This window comes from Poecilia reticulata, chromosome 13, assembly GCF_904066995.2.
Source record: "Poecilia reticulata chromosome 13, P_reticulata-male-v2, whole genome shotgun sequence".
Classification (NCBI taxonomy): domain Eukaryota; kingdom Metazoa; phylum Chordata; class Actinopteri; order Cyprinodontiformes; family Poeciliidae; genus Poecilia; species Poecilia reticulata.
In genome coordinates, this window is record NC_088842.1 from 23823737 (window position 1) to 23841522 (window position 17786).

At 39.3% G+C, this 17786-nt stretch overlaps 2 protein-coding genes across 5 annotated transcripts in view; one reads left to right on the forward strand and one right to left on the reverse strand.

The window, feature by feature from the left end:
* Positions 1–17786, reverse strand: part of LOC103474876 (uncharacterized) — a 264378-nt gene that overhangs the window by 186606 nt on the left and 59986 nt on the right. The window lies entirely within an intron of this gene.
* lrrc75a (leucine rich repeat containing 75A) overlaps positions 1–17786 on the forward strand; it is a 49258-nt gene that overhangs the window by 18682 nt on the left and 12790 nt on the right. For all 4 annotated transcript variants that reach the window (XM_008426145.3, XM_008426143.3, XM_008426147.3 and 1 more), the window contains one exon: positions 7890–8002. In XM_008426145.3, the coding sequence (XP_008424367.1) occupies positions 7890–8002 (113 nt within the window). The remainder of the gene's footprint in view (positions 1–7889; positions 8003–17786) is intronic.

Below are 17786 nucleotides of genomic sequence, written 5' to 3' on the forward strand. Positions count from 1 at the left end.
TGGCACACAGACTGGCGCATGTTGCTATAGAGCAGGTGTGTAAAAATATTCAGACACTTTCCCTCCTTCACTTTGTGTGAAAAACCAGCAGCTTTCTTGGAGGATGTCAGATGTGTGTTCATTGCTTTGTTCATTGCGCTGATTCTCTTCTCTTTTTCCTCTCCTAATTCTCCCCATTTCACACCTCACAGGTATCCTCTCATCTGCTTTCAAGGCCTGTCTATTTTTTAACGTATCTTCTGATTTGCTTCATCCATCCATGTCTCATCTTTTCTGTGGTTGAGTGAATCCAGCAGCTTCCCGGATTTCCCCATTTGAAAACAATATCTGTGTCGGGCTTTGACTCTGGAGAGGAATATCAAATCCGAGCTGATGTTCTGCATCAAATAGAGTCAGGCTTTAGTGGGGCTGCAGCTTATGGTTATTTTAGTAATTAATTAACTTATTAATCAGGTTAAAAAAATTGGCACATTCTGCAGATTTTTCATTTAATCATTTAATCCTTTTTACTTATTTTAGAAAAACTAAATATGCAAATAAACAATTCAATTCTTTTTTTTTAAAGCTAGTAAAATTAAATGTTATCTAAAATGCAACAAAATAGCATTCCTTTAATCTACACTTCATCACTTGGAGCAAAGGATGCATTTACAGCTAAAAAAATATTTAATCTCTTTTTTCTTTATTTAACATCAATATAATGCAGCGCTAATTAGATTAACCAATTAATTGTTAGTCAGCAAAAAGTCCTTAATAGAAGTTTATTTGCTTGTTTTTTTGGACCAGGTGAAGCTAAAACGTTACTCAACCTGAGGAGTTCTAGGTTAAACATATTTACAGACAGTTTTCTTATTTTAAATGCAAAATGTATATATTTCTTGTACGATTTTGGCTTAATAATTGCTCTGAGAGTATTATTCTCTCAGTATTTGGTCTTTTTTGAGTCCGTATCCTCCAGTTAAAGATTAATCGATTGCAGTAATTGTGCATTTTTTTTGTATGTTTTTATGACGTAAAGCACTTTGAACTGCCTTTGTGCTAAAATGTGCTATAAACCTGATTGATTGATTGATAAATTAGATTTTCATTCTGTGCGATGTGGACTTAAGACCGGATGACCAATTGTTGGGGGTGCACCGATTTATTGGCCAGCTGATTTATCTGTCTTCAACCACTGACTTCTGCTCTCCTGTGACAAAGGTTTGAATGACTGACCGGCCCACCAGGTTACGTCTGCACGTTTGTTACCCCACTGTTGTCAATTCAGCAACGTTCTTGCTATATTGAGCAACATTTCGGACAAAAAAATTAATTGATATTGGCTAAAATTGGAATTGGCAGGTTAGGCTTTTTAAAAAATCTGTAATTGGCAATCGACCAGAAAACGGCACCCCTACTAATTATTATGATAAGTTATTTTTAAAATACTAATAAACAATAAAAAATTGGCCTATTCCTAGATCTTATCCATCCATTGTCTTCCCTTTAATCCAAGATCAGATCATTGGCAGCAACATTTGCCACAGTAAAATCCCAGACATCCCTTTTACTAGTGATACTCTGCAGATTTTTTTGGACAATCCTCAAGTGTCCATAGGCCATAAAGGACATACTGTCCCTACAAGCTACTTGTAATTTTGCCTCAGATCACTTCCTGGTAGGATGTGCAGGGAAAACCTCCAGAGGTTAATGTCCAAGACATCTAAACGGACTGCTATCTCTCGCTTGTACCTAGCATCTCTTTCTTTTGTTAATGATCCATATCTGACCTTTGGGGGTTGGAACATTGAGAGATCAGTAAATTAAGATTGTTTCTTTTACTCAGCTCTATGTTCACTGCAACAAAACTTGATACGTTGCCGTATTACTGGACACTATGCACCTTCTGCTTCAGCAGGATCCCTTCCATCAAACTGACATCTTTAAAATGATGGAGGGGTTTAAATAACCCAATAGTTCTGGGGTTTTGGACATGGAAAATGGACCTCAGGGTGGTTCAATCTCTCCACTAATCTAAGGGAAAAGACTGGCCTCTTTCTTTAAGTTAGAAATAAATCATGTTGGTTCGTCCACTTCCAGCTGGATGGCATTAATATCGGTGTGAAAGCATATTTCTGTTCATTAGGTGGCACATGCTGTTAGTGAGTGTGTTATAAGCATTTTTCCTCAACCTGTTTGTGATGTTTACCATTTCATTCCCCTCAGTTTGTTACCAATCTGTTGTGAAACGTTCCCGCCGTTTAAAACCTAATCAGAAATCATAACCAGCTTGTTCCACTAACAATGTATCACAGTTTCATTAGAGACACACAGCTATTCCCACTTTATGTATAAATAATATCTGATTATCGTCTGATTATCTGCACTGCCATGGTAAGAACAAATGATGGCAGCTAATAAAATGTCACTGTTCCAAAATGTTCCGATGGGAGAATCAACAGATGCCTGTAATGAGTTTCAGCCCACTCATCCATATGTCCTCTGACAGCAAGCTGGGTGGGTGCGTCACATTTTAATTGTTACATTTAGATTTGATTTACACCCTCTTCTCATTGGATTTGATTTGCTTTCTGATGGAGACTAGCTGCCCCACATTTTCAATACCCCAGTTTTAGGGATCATTCACATCAGCGTTGTTTAATCCACTTTAATCAAATGGTATATTGTTTGCCTAGAAATTTTTGGGGAAGATGTGAATGCACAATCGAGATATGATCTGGAGCAAAAAAGTGAACTCGGGTCCGTCTACAAACCCAGGTCTCACGGTTGAAGTGAAATCAAGGAAATGAACTATAGAGCAAGGGATTCTGGGTGAATGCAACCAAAACAAATACTTAAGTCTAGCTTCTTTTGCCAAAGACAAAGCTGATAAAATCTGACACCAGTCCATTTTTTTACATTTCGTAAAGAAGGAAGTTGTGCTCAGTGTCTTCAGAGTTCTTTGTGTCGCTTCCCTCAGTGGTTCAAGGTGCAGCGCCTCCACAGGCGAGGAGGTAAACAGGTTTTTCAAAGAGTTTGGCTTGTTTGACTTAGTGCAGTGTGAAAGCCAACTACACCAGCTGAAAATGTAACAAATGTTGCAATTTTGCTGCCCAATTGAATCGAGTCTACCAAACTATCAGGCCTGAAATCATCCTTAGTGCATAGGGGGGGAGGAAATATGAATAAAGAAACATTTTGCACATTTTACATCAGGATATGACAAAAGTGGCAATAGAATAACGGTAAAGAAGAGTTTATAGCACAGAATATTTCTGTTAGAAGTTGTGTTCATCTGGGACAAATTGAGGAAAACACGCTCAAGGTTCTACTTTTTTAGAAAATATGAAAGTACTCCAGGTTGTTGAGCTGACTGACTTTTCATCTCCACAGATTTCAGTGACCTGATGGATTCAGACAAAGAAGATGGCGCAATTTAAACCAAATAAGATGTGAGCTGAACTACACCCACTGACAACTCAGTGTCTGTGATAAATAATAGTCGCAGAGTTATTGATTCTTCGTGTTTCATTATGTTTTTTGTGCCAAACACACGGACGGGGTTCAGAAAGCACACAGTCATTCACACAACATTTCATCTATCCCATCGCTGCATCCCTTCTGAAGTTCTTTTATCTTCTACATCTGACACTGTCCTGTCGTTCTCAAAGTGAGGTGAAACATCAGTGAGAGCAAAGCGTTGCAGCCTTGGCATCCAGGTCAATTTATTTTTGCTAAATAGTTTTTTCTCTTTCATTTTTAGCATGCTGTTCATCCATGTTACTTTCTAGCATGCAGCTCTGAATGTTTACTTAATCTTAGAAAACGAAATGTCTTGTTCCCGCCCACAGCAAAAACTGAAATGTATTTTGATTATAAAGCAATGCAGTTTTGACTCAAAGTGATATTGATTCTTAGAAGAATTTTAAATTTTATGAGATACAACAACATTTAATTTCCTTTTGGGATCAAAAAAGTATTTATCAACTGAACTGAATTTGAATTAAAGGGTGGGTTTTATGTTTACGTAGTCGGACCCTGTTATTTATGCCTCTGAAAGCTATTTTTTGGGCATTTTGAACTTTCTCCACAGCACACCAACAGATCCTTTTATCTGATTTTGTTCCATTAAAGGCAGTAAAGAAAATGCCAAAATAGGTTTATCTGCGGCATCTCTTGGATTATGGAGCGCATAAAGTGATTCCTTCCTGAGAGCAAGCCATGATTCTCAGTTAGCTGTCTGCCAGGTCTTCCCCTGCACTCCTGACCGCTAAAACGAGAGCGAGTAGATTGAATTATCCAAGCAATTCATCTGCAGAGCGGAGGAAGAAGTTAGCACTAATTTAGCCGAGTGTGCAGGCCATACAGTGAAAAATAGGACTAAAGTAATGGTTCAATTTGTACTGTGTCAACTAACTGTATAAGAGAGGTAGCCGAAGGGGCTAAAGTGGAGGGGAAGCATCCCGAAAATGAAAAGGAGAGACTGAGTGAGAGGAAGACAGGAAGGGTCATCGGCTCTCTGGGGATAGGGAAGACTCACAGATGTGCTCTGTATCAATAATGGAACAAGAAAGGGGAGGAAGACAGAGACAGGAAGACATCAGCAGAGAAAGAGATCGAGAGAAATCACAACAGGCGGATGAAACAGGGAGACAGTGATGGAGGAGCTGGTTAATAGACAAAATGTCAGCGAATCGTTGCTGCTGTCTTTCTTTTCTGGCTCCTGTGCATTATTGGCTGGTGTAAAAATATCAATAAATTGTAACAGAGGCAGCACAAATAGAGCCCAGTGTTTGGTATAAAAACACCAATAAGTAAAGTGGGTCTAAAGATATTTCCAGCACAATATTTAGCAACTGTTCATGGGAATCTGTTTTCATTTCATAAAAAAAAATTACATACTGCAGTTAAATATTTTTAAACAACACCCTAAAAAAACAAAATACTGCTGGATGTTGTTAAATTTCCATTGATATTAAATTTACCCCTAATACTAATATTTGTTTAAATTATTATGTTTTAGTTTAGAAACAAGAGAATAATCAAGTAAATCTAATGAAACAAAGTACAAATATTCAGTTTTTTTTCCAGTGTTTTAACTCATTTTTGTTCTTCAAAATGATTTACGTGTAGAAAATCTCCTGAGAGACTGGCAGAAATGTCCAATATTTGTTGTTACATTTTCAGGTGCGGTTCGGTTTCATCCTGCACTTTGTCAAATAAACCTTTTAAGTCTTTGAAATACATGTTCACCACCTCACCTGTAGGGGCGCTGCAGCAAGAACCACTGAAGGAAACAACACGAAAACCTCTGAAGAAGACGTGAGCACAACTTTCTTCTTCACAAAACGTAAACATAAATGAAGTGGCGTCAAATTTTAGCGGTTGTAGGATTTTCCTTGCTAGTACTAGACTGGTGCGTTTCTTTTGGTTGTATTTACCCAGAATACCCTGCGCTGTAGTCCACTTCCTGCTTTTGGAGCGGTCTCCCGTTCGAGACCAGATTTCACTTTTCACTTTTCCGGTCCAGATCAGAGTTTGATTTCACATTCACACTTCCCCAAACGAACCGGACTTTCTATGGGAACACAGTGAAGTTTGATTAAAGTGGACGAAACAGAGTTGGCGTGAATGCACCCTAAAGCTGGTTCATTTGATAGGGACTCGGTAATTTAACAGCATTGCTGCAAATTTACCGGAGCTAGCCAAAAAGCTCTTTTTCATCTGCTGTTCCTGGGTGCTTCCTGAACAGAAAGGTATACAGAGAACTCTACAATTTGACAATAAAACCACATTAAAGGCTGTTCATGAAGAGGACCTGAGAAGATTATATTTCCTTTCTTGGTTTCTCCTTCGGCCCGGAGAGAATCACTGTGGAGTGGGTATGGTGATGTTTCAACCGAGCAAATAAGAATTTGTAGCAGGTCCGTTCTCTGGAACATCTTCACAGTTTCTTCAGGGAATTCATTATCGCTCCATTTAATTTAAAAAAATGAGAACTTTGTTTAGCAAACTGAGAGGTGACGTAACTCCCCGTGGGGAAAATGATTTGACTTGGAAATAATTTTTCTGCTTTAGTGTCTAACTCCTTTTCCTGAGTACAAAGCAAGATTCAAATATCCAGATCCTTAGGGGGTCGGTGAATGTCTGTATTTATTTTCTAACAGTGCATAAAACCTCACTTGCTGCCTGAATAAATGTTTTACAGTGTAGATGACATGGTCGTGGTGAAGCAGAGCTGATGACAATCAGATTAATTCAGATTTTAGAGACCAACATGATCATTTTATTTTCAGCTGCTTTTGCAGATAACCCACACACACACAAAAAAGATTCAGTTAATGATCCAAAGCAATACTTCTAAAATTTAACTTTTCTTTAGGAATAACAGAAAAACTCTAAGCATCCCTGTTAGTTGGGTACAGATGTGCTTCATCTTTTCCACTCATTCGTACACAGCCACTACACGATCCAGAATGTGGAGCTCACACTCTGAAATTGATGGTAATTTGCCACACCAGGTGCAGAATGGAGAGTGACGTACGTACAGCCAATCAGTGCGTCATGTACAGCTCGTTACTGACTGCGTGCGCACGCGTGTGTGTGTTTCCCATTTCCACAGTAATAAGTTGACGCACGTGCGTTTACTAATTCTTTGCTCCAGTGGTTCTCGTATCCTTTAATTATTTTGTTCCCCTTATTTGCTGCTGTAACACTTCACTGCTCTCGTTCTGTGACAATCTTTTATGCGACGTGACACCTCTCAAATAATCTCTGATGGAAAACAAAAATGTGAAAAAACAAGATTTTATTTGTAAGCCCAATTTCTTTGGTGCAAACTGAAAACATGCAGGTCAAACAACCAAATTAGGGCAATTTAAAGGGACCAAATAACCTCCAGTATGTCATATCGTGATGCTATTGCAGAAAGAAAGAACCATGCTGTATATTTGTATACACTGAAAGAATTCTGATTTTTTTGTATCCTGCCTATCAAGATTAGGCAGGATACCTTCAGTTGAAAACTCCCACAACTCAATACTTTGTTATAAGGCAAAAATATATTTTTCTTATTTATGTTGCTTAGAAGGATATTGTGCAGCTCTAATAAATACTTGCCAGACATTTATGTTAAGAACAATTAATTGGTTTTTAATAATAAACAACTTGGGCAATCAAACAGCAGCAAGTTGGTGAATTTAAGTATCTAGACACAATGAAGATTTTGCAGAAGTTACATTTCATCCACCAGAATGATGAAAAAAGTGGATTTAAATGGTCACTTATCTCTCAGAAACTGCTGAACTACTGGGGGTTTCAAACCTCTATGAGATTCACCGGGACTGGTCTGTTTTTGTGAACAACAAAACCTAGATGGAGGTTCTACATGTTTATGTGTGAAACCATTTCAAAAGACAAAAACAAACAAAAAATGAGATTTTCTTGCTTTCTGTCAAAAAGAAGGAAAAAACGGCCCGTCTATTTTACGGAGCTGAACGTGTTCTTTCTCTGCAACTTCAACTCAAATCAGTCCTGAAAGTTTTAGAGGGAAAAACTTGACTGAACTTAGCAAATATTATATGCCTCTAACTTTTCTTCAATTTTTCACACATATTTCAATAATTTCCTCTTTCTGTAAACAATGCGATAACTTTGTTCACGTTTCCATCGATGCCAAGTAATGTTTTCTCTCGGTCTTATCCACTGCTGCCATGCGCCTTCTTCTTAGTAGGCGTGATCATCGCTATGGTTACCCAGCTAACCAGGTCAGCGCTACATAAGTGAGATGTATGTAATAAAACAGCAAATGACAGTAGATCTGTTTGAGCACCTGTGTTTTTCCCTCATTTCCTGGCCGCCCGCTGCCTTTGGGCTAATTGCTGTGCGTTTCTTGTCTGTGTGCGTAACAGGAAGGAGACTCTCTCGGGGCGATGGAGAAGGTTTGTCGTCAGCTGACGTACCATCTCAGCCCCCACTCCCAGTGGAGGAGACAGGGACTGCTCAAGAGAAAACCTCAGGCCTGGTGAGTTGGTGTGTGTGTGTGTGCGTGCGTGCGTGCGTGCCTGCGTGTGTTTGTTGAGGGATGCGGGGTGTACTCATGGAGTGCCATGTGTCTCTGTTTTGGCTAGCATCTCAGTATGTCAGCAGTGTGTCATCATCTGCTGCCCCTTTGGATGCCATGGAAAAATCTGCTCACGTCTCTTTGTTTCCTCTCGATCATACACTCAGTTGGAGTTTAAATCAGTCCTCCTTTCTGAGTCTTGTTCTTTTTTTAAATTATGAAACTTCCTTTTCTCAGGATGCTACGGTGATTGGGGTTTAATTTGTGCTTTTTTTTTTGTCTAGATTTGCCATAAACCAAGTTTTAGCTGTGAGACACAGCTGTGATTTCTGTCCACTTTGCATTTCGGCAGCCAGCTCCGTCTCACACCTGCATTATGCAGAGGATGCTCATTTTCAAAGGCTGCAGCTGAAGGAGGGCAGCTATCCTGACTGAATTTGAATTTATACACAGCTGGGATGCACAACATGCAAATAAGGCATCAAGAGCAACAAACTAATCCACCTGCTTCTCCAGCTCAGCTCTGCACGAGGTGGAGGTTTATTTAAAGGCTCAGAGCTGTGCTCAACGTTAAATATTATTCACTGCTGAACAAACACTCTCACGCTCAGAACAATGTTTCTTCTCAGTCTTGGTTCTGATGCCGTATTTCCCCAAATCCAATAGGTACTTAGTAACAGGTTTCAGATTGAAAACAATCTTCTTGAGCCTGTTTCATAAAATCCTCTCAGGTGTGCTCTGAGTGATCTGAAGAGCAGCTCAGACTTGACATTATATAACTGCTTGTGTTGTTCAGTTTTTCTTATTATACAAACTTTATTGGGCAGACACGAGACCACCGGAGCAAAACACAGTGGACCCCAGGTGGCTCTGAATATCTAAAATCTGTGAATACTTGAAACACTCACTAAGAATAATTAGAACTTCCTCCACAAAAATGTTTCTTAAAGAGTATCTAATCCCCAAATTAACTTTTTTTTTTTTTTTTACTGATAAGCTGTCTGAAGAGGTGATTTAGGGTTCTTACCTTAGTTTATTTCTACAATATTTTGTCTAAAAACGCCTCAGTGCTGGCCTCCTTAAGTCCAACGGTCCTGCTGCAACAGGTGACCAACATAGCTAATAGGCATCTACATAAAATATTTCTGAACAAAATTTGATTAAAAAAACACTGAGCTAACCGTTCTTCCATCAATGTTTTTTGATGGAAATGGTAAAAACTTGAAAAACGTTCTAAATTTTTCTAAATATTTTAGGCCTGCTAGAAGAGGTTTTAGTAGAGAGTTAATGCAACCAGCCCCCTCCACCTTCTTCAAATCAGACAAACAGCGGCACAAATGAAAAATGTTGCTGCACAAACATTTGACAGCAATTTTGTCTTGATTTGAAGAAGGTGGGGGCCTGGTTGACCTTTCATGACCTCTGGAAACATTTCTTAATATTTTTAAAATGCTAATTTTTGCTGCACCAACCAGCACCAATTTTGTCTGATTTGAAGAAGGTGGGGTGAACTTCACTCAGGTGATGGAAACACATTTAATTCACGTTTTGGTTTTTTTTGCAACATTTTAGAAGTTTGCTCAAAATTCCCATAACAATTGGATGGAATCATGGCTGTTAACTCCAGCAAGTTCAGCCTTTAAGCCTGAAACGGGCCCATGCATTGTGCAGAGTGATTTCATACTCGGTATCGAATTGTCCCTCTGTGCTGCAGCACAATCTAAATCCAGCTCCGAAACACAGAGGCTGGCCATGAAATATGTCCTGCTGGGAGCAGACGGCAGAGAAAAAAGCCTTTGTAGCGAGACGCTTGGAGAGCGAATTCCCACTGCAGCGAGAAAGCAGGATCTATCGGAAATAAAAATGTCTCCTCCTCCTGCTTTGAACATGAACAACAGGTGTCGCCTCCTCTCTAAAGGCGTTTGCACCCCGATGCTGGAGTGTCGAAGCAGAGAAATAACAATTCAGCGCCGGCCGTAAGACTGGACCCCTGCTGTGTGTGTTTTAGAGTGTGTGTCAGTGCCTTCACAGTCGACGCAAGTGGGCTCCTGGCGATGCCGTTGAAGCAGTGACTCACAGTTTGCTGGAATAAAATGAGACCAAAAGATGAAACTTAAAATGAGTGAAGTGGTTCCGCTCCGGTGGAAGGGATTTAATCAATGCAGCGTTGCCGTCGTCACTTGAGGCTGTCAGGAAGTCCAGCCAGACTGATTAACCGGAGGAAAGACGAACCCCATTTACTCTGAGACTCGCAGGGAGATATTAGATTGGCTGATCTGTTGGAACGGAGCACACGCACCGTTAACACCTTCCTCTCCTGGAAAACAAACATTTCCTGACTAATTACATCCCAGAGTCACTTAAAGTGATGAGAAATGCTTCCATCCACTTTGGGTTCAGGGCTCCAATTTGCTGGGTTTAGTCATGCATTTTAAAATCCATACGAATCTCGTTTCTCACCCAGTTATCAGTCCGGCAGCAGTTTGCCTGCATATCTGTTGATCATCAGTGTTTTCTGTGTAAATCACATTTCTGTTTTTTTACTGGGATGTACAAACACAGGTTGGCTAAAAGAGACATTTGTTTTGGTTGCTGGCAAACTTATTGCTCCAGACTCTTTTCTAAAGTCAAGCATAAGAACCCCTACTCTTAAAAAGGTGGAAGACAGCAGAAGGTTCACATCAAAATAAATGAGAACAGATTATTCTATCAGGATAGAGTCAAAGCAAAGACTGAGATAAACTAACAAAAATAATTATTTTTTTTACCTTGTATGACGGTCTAAACAAAGTAAATGTACAGAAAAAGACGTCTTCTGCAGGCTTTCTGAAGCAACTTTGTAATCTCTTGCGAACTTGTGGTAATCTCTTCTGAATAGGAAATCCACTGGGCCTCAGCCTGTCAAAATCAGACGCCACAAGTCAGCTTGTGTGAGAGCATAGATAAAAAAAAACATAAACAAGAAAAGGAAATGACTAAACCGTAAGGAGGGCTGAGATCTTTTTATCTGAGGAAAAAATATGTACTGGTGATCCTCCATGGGAATCAGACAAACAGGATTTACTTGCTTCTGTGAGGTGAGGATAGTTAAAAAATAAACAACTTTAAAAAGTCTTAGGTCAGGCTCTGAGTGATATTCCTGCCACATAATAATATGTGAATATCTGAGTAAAATTGGAAATATAAGTACTATTTTCTTATCATATATCTTTCAAAATCAAGTATTTTCATTAGATCATATTACATATGTATTACTATATAATTGAAACAACTTCTGTGTCTCATTAAATAAGCCCTAACATGACGCTCGATTGGTTATCCTGCACAGCAACTAACAATTAAAAATCACCAGCTGCAGATCTATCACCATTGATTTATTTGTTGCTGGTGATTTTGAATGGTAAGGCAGAAAGATAAAAATAAATTCATGCTGTTCTGCAGCACAGCACTATGAAATAGAATGCATTAAGGCTGAAATGATTAATCGTGATTAATCGATGATTTAAACAGTTGTCAGCTAATTTAGTAATCGATTAATCATGAACTGGAGAATACAGACTCAAAAAAAGGGCATTTGCTGAAAGAACAACATATTGAGAGCAGTAATTATGCCAAAACTATACAAGGTATATTATTTATTATATATATATACAAGGTATATTATTTATTATATATATATATATATATATATATATATATATATGAAAAACCTTCTTTGTCTGTAAATGCTTTCTACATAGAGCTTCTCCAACAGACCAGCCCTATTGACATTAAATCGAACAGAAACAGCTGAGCTTTTCACATGTTGATGTTAGAAATATTTGTTTAGCTGCTGATGCGTAATTTGCTATAAATAACTGAGTGTACTCAAAACGAATGCTATGTTTATTTTCTTATTTAAAAAAGAAATTGAATTTGTTGCTTATTTGCATCTTTTAATATATTTCTAACGCTGTAAAAGGATTAAGTGGTTAAATTAAAAATCTGCAGCGTGTGCCAGTGTTGCTGCCTTCTTAATCATCAGAATAATCATCAAATTAATGAATTACTAAAATAATTGTTAGTTGCAGGCCTAATTCTTATATAAGACATAATAGTCATAGACTTGCACGTTTGACTTCACGTTGCCATTACAAGTGTAAAACAGAAATGAAAATGGTTTCCACGTGTCAGCAGCAGCATAAAGCACCTGCAGGGCTGCATGAGTTCACATTGTCTGCAGTGAACTCGGCAGCACCAGCTACAGGTCTGTGGAGACCAAACGCCAAGAATCTTCATTCCCTTCAATGTTCTCTGACTGAACAAACAGCATGTAAACAGAGTCTGACTGCTGACCGCTTGGCCTGGACCGGAGTCTGTCTCGGTGTGTCCCTCCTGGGTCTTGCAACTGTGTGTCTCTTTTTCCAAGTAGCTCGTTTAGCTTTCATGATGTTGCCAAATAATGAGGTCTCTCTAAGGTTTTGTCTGACTATAACATTGTTTGCCATGGAAACCACTGTTACATGAGCACACAGAGTGCTGTTTACGTCAGATAGTCCCACACCTTGCTCCTTGCTCTCTTCCTCTCTCGCCTCTTGGATCTTTTTGCTGTCTGGCTGCCGCCCACCGACTCGCTGGCTGTCGCTGCTTCGCCAACCAGATTTCTGGTCGCCCTCCCGCCTGATCTCTGACTGCCAGCAGAGGGAGAAGTTAAATGTTGACTCAACCTGTCTGGATCTTTCCCACTTTCTCTGTGTTTCCTCACTATCAGACAGAACCAGTCTGGGAGGATATTAGATCTTTATTTACCATCGAAGATTTTCCCCACACGAGAGAAATGGAGGCCTGAAAAGTAAACAAGAGGTTAATTAATGATTTTGTTTAATCTAAAGCAGCAATTATGTAATATATTGGAACTTTTAACGTAAAGATATCAGTTTTTTAGAGTACAATGAAAAGACCTTGCAGCATCTATGGTTTGGCAGACAACGGTGTCAGACAGAATTATTGGAAATGCATCATTGCCAGTTTCTAACCCATTTTCCCGCCTGCAGGAGGCCATCGATTTGCCGTGTCGTATCCTTTCACACTCCAGCTCTGCTCGCTTTGTTCCAGCCGTGGATCAAAGCATGCCGGGCCAGCGGACGCGTTGAAAAGGTCCTGTAGTAACACAGGCGATCTCAAACTGCAGTAAACACTCTCTGCTCTTTGACTGCTGCAAGGTGCTTCGTGCCATGGAGTTTTCTGGATTTGTTGATGTGTTGACGTGATTTCATCATTGGGTGAAAAACTAAACAGAAATAGTTTGCTATTTCACGTAGCTGTGGAGTTTTGCACAAAAAGAAAGACACGTGTGGAGATGTATGATTTATTCAGACTGAGAGAGAATAAGATGTCTGCTCATTTCCATACAGCTTTGGAAATGTTGACAGCTTTCTTTGAAAATCTCTGAATTACAGTAACATTTCACATGAAAAATTTTTAAAGGGGACCTTTTATGCACAATTGTCCTTTTGTGAGTTTTTGTACTTACATTTAAGTCGCTACTACTTCTAGAAACAGTCTAAGCACAAAAAAAAACAAAAAACATCCAGACACTTTTTTGGTAATTTCCATCCATCCATCCATTTTCTGCCGCTTATCCGGGGTCGGGTCGTGGGGGCGGCAGCTTCAGAAGGGAGGCCCAGACTTCCCTCTCCCCAGCCACTTCTTCCTGCTCCTCCGGGGGAATCCCAAGGCGTTCCCAGGCCAGCTGAGAGACATAGTCCCTCCAGCGTGTTCTGGGTCTTCCCCGGGGCCTCCTCCCGGTGGGACATGCCCGGAACACCTCACCAGGGAGGCGTCCAGCAGGCATCCTGGTATTTTTGGTAATAATCTAATGTTTTTTGGTGTCTGAAAAATGAGTCATTTAAAAAAAAACTCCTGATAATTAAGTCACAATTGACAGGCACTGTCCCTTTACCTAGCAACTCCAGCCGAACCCAGCCCGTAACCTGGCAACAACCCACATAGCAGCCCAAGCGGAGTTCGAGCACATCTGGTCTGCTGGTTTAACCGCTGTACAATGGCTGATGGAAAGGACAAGTGTTATTTTATTTGACTGCAATGAACAACATGTTCGTTCCAGTAACGGCAAAATGGAGCTGCTTGGTTTTATTTCACTTTTTATCTCAGCCACATTGCCTAAGAAAATTGTAGTTTGGGCGAATTGGTTCATGAAGGTCTTTAAACAGCCGACAGTGCACTGCAAGTTCAGGTGAAATCTCATCATCTGAGAATGACTTTTTCCAAAAAATTTAATAAACACATTTTATATTGCTTAGAATCAGATCCTAATTTTTCAAGGAAGTGTTGGTCTCCTTAAATAACAATGCTTTTCTAACAATACTTATTGCTAATAGAAAATGGCCACCTGTGCAAAAACCGTTTAAAAAAGAGTAAAAAAGTGATGTACCTGTTTCAATAACTGATATTTTTAATCAGAAAATCCTGAGTAGTTCAATCAGTGCAGTGATTAAAATCCTGATTTTGGACTTCATCGCTTCAGAAAGAATCTGCACCTGCTTGGCTTGTTGCCATTCGACACCACAGGAGTTAAATTTGGCTCATTTATATCCGCTGAGCATGTATGTAGTAAATAAAGAGTCCAGATGAGGCGGTTTAAAATGCGTTTTAGTCTCTAATAAATGTTCAAGAGCTCACTGCGATCAATGAAATCCTCTCACCACACCGGTCACTGATATTCTCGAGCTGCTCACTCTCAGCTGTTAATTCTGTTCTAATCCAGGTTATAATTTACAGTCCACAGCCAGTGAAAACTAAAAATTAATCCCAGCTCTTTGAAAGCACTTGGAATCACATTCTTTTCCTATTTTAATCCTAATCTCATCTCTCTCTTTCTTTGCTCTCTCCCCTGACTCATCCTGTGAGTCATTCTTTCTGCCCTTTTATACAAGGTGCCAAATTGTACACTTCGGTTCATCCTCACTGAGCTGCACACAGCTTGGTGTGTTCATGCCATAAAGACGAGGACACAGGAAACAATCAAACATCCATTTTCTAAAAATACACCGGCTTTTAACAGAGCCGCCAGCGAAGCCTTGAGCAGTCGAGAAAGAACAGGACCCAGTGCGATTTTTGGGAGAATTATGCTTTTTTGATAAATTTGAATGATCTGCTCTCTTAGAAAAAAAAAATAGCTGTGAATTATTTTAATTTGTGTACAGATGAAGCTCATGTTACAGCTAAAACTCTGAGCTGCCCACTCTTTTTCTGCTTAGCATACCATACCATACCAGTTCAGAAGATCATTCTTCATTATGCAGCCCAGACACATGAACTATTACTGTTGAATAAAGCCATTCAGATGTAAACTTTCCTGTCGGTATGTGGTATGTAAAGCCCGCCGCTGTGCTGTGACTTGCAGCCGCACAGCGAGCGCAGTGCCATGGCTCCATATCAGTGCATAAGCACGCTACAATCAGATAAGAAAGACCTGGTGCTCAGCTAGTTCCATGTCCGTTCCTTCTGCACAGTGCAGCTCTGTCATCTGTCTGTGACTCATGTTTATTCCCAGTGGCCCCTGGAAGCTGTGTGAATAATGGGTTTACCCACTGAGACCCACTGCTGGCAGATGCACAAAAGGACACTTTGTGCATCTCTTGCTCTCAGAAAAAAAAAATTCACCATGAGTGAAAGAAAGAAAGCAAAGTGTTCTGGTCAGTTTTCTTCTTTCTATCGAGATGTTGGAATATAACATCTGAAGTTTTGCTGTTGACAAACTCATGGAGTCCCGTTGGCCAGGAGGCGATAACGACTCAAACGCAGCTGCTTGGGGAAGATAAAGTAATCAGCTCTTAACTTGAATATGGGATTATAAAAACCTGAAAGCTGGCTGACTGTGTCTCTGCAGTCAAGCGAATGGTCACAATGGTTTGAAAAAGTTTTCACTCCCCTTGAAATTTTTCTCAATTTGACATGATGCAACCACAAACTTCAATGTCAATAACAGACATTTGTGAAGATTTGATAATAAAAGAAAGTTTTGTATTTCAATGGAGCCTATTAGGGGAAAATCACTTTTTGTATGTTTTGTATTTCCATTTGGGTCTCTATTACTTCTAAAACAACCCAAGTGCTTAACATTTTTTTTAAGCTTTACATCATATTATATTGTTATTGCCTCATCTAAAACATACCTGGAGTGTTGCCTTGATTCTTTCAGGAGTTTCAAAGAGTACTAATATCAAGGCTTTGTACTGCAACATGGAATTTTGTTCAAGTCATATTTGATATGTATAGCAATTGTTATAACAATTGAAGAAAACCTAGTTATTTTATTGTGCTATTAAATGGCACGTTGTGCCTGGAAAATACACAACACTGCAGATGTTTACAATACACAGTTACTTTCTGGCAATAAGTTAATGCTTTTTTGGTGTCTGAAAGAACAAGCAGTTTCAATAATTATGTTCGATTCAATTCAGTTTTATTTATATGACGCCAATTCACAACAGATGTCGTCTCACTGCCCTTCAGAAAACAGTCATTTCAATTCAGCAGACATAAACAGAGCAGCAGTGCATTAAACTCGATTAATTATTCAAGGTAGCTTAAAAAGTTTCTAAGGAAATCCAGCAGATATTATTTGAGAGTCATTGATTTGCAACATTCACTTCTCCTGGACATCATAATCGGTTGGCACTACCCCATTACCTAGCAACCAAAGCAGAGCCCAGCCCGTCACCTAGCAACCAAAGCAGAGCCTGATTACTCGGTAGGCCAGTAGTCGAGGTTTTTATTTAATGTAAGTACATAATAAATATTTATGTATATGTACAAAATAAACAAAAATTACATAAACAATGACATGTGTTCGAGTCACCAGAAAATGCTGAGTAATAATACTCAGATTAGGATAAACGTTAGCTCAGACGTTAAAGAAATCTCAGAAACTAATATCTCAAATCTATAAAGACTATTTCTTTAAATCCAAAATCAAGCAATAACATGTAAAAAAAACTGTGTGCAAGAAAAGTAGCATGCTGCCCATGCGAACTATACAGAAAAAAAGAAATGTTGGGAGTGTGAATGAACTATCTTGTCCTGGTACCTTAAATAAAGATGTAAGAATGAAGGATGAAATCAATGAGGCAGCATCAGTCTCCGATTTAGGCAACATGAAGGTTCAAACAAAGCAACAGTGAAGAATATTGTTGGAGTGTTCTCACCCAGATTACCACTCAGCGGCAGATTTGTCTTTCACTTTGCCTCTGGTTGAAATTGGCCTAATCAGTGTAATGACATGCTGCAATGATTGCATTAAATCAGACTGTGCATAGAAGTAGTTCCTGATGGTAAATGATTTGATAAAGCTGAACAAGGTAATTACATTGGAGTCGGTGACGTCTCCTGGAAATACATGGATACGTACACAAAGCTTACTTGTGCACAGCCTCTACACTATCTTTATGAATCTTATTGTACGGAAGTTTAAAGATAATTTTTTCCGCCTCCCTCACCTTCCTGTGTCCTCCCAGGTAACAAAAACACACACACAGTTAATTGAGAAAAGAAGTTAAAGAGGTGTGTAGAGGGTGTAAACTTGGGATAAAGCAATATCCTGATATCATAAATGCACATTCTGCCTCCACAGCTTTATTCACATACGTCAGGCATGAATTCGCTTTATGAGTCTTTTTCAGGAAACAAGTGGGCAGTTCCAGGCCGTTCAAAAGTGATCAAAACAATTGTGTGTTAGGAATTG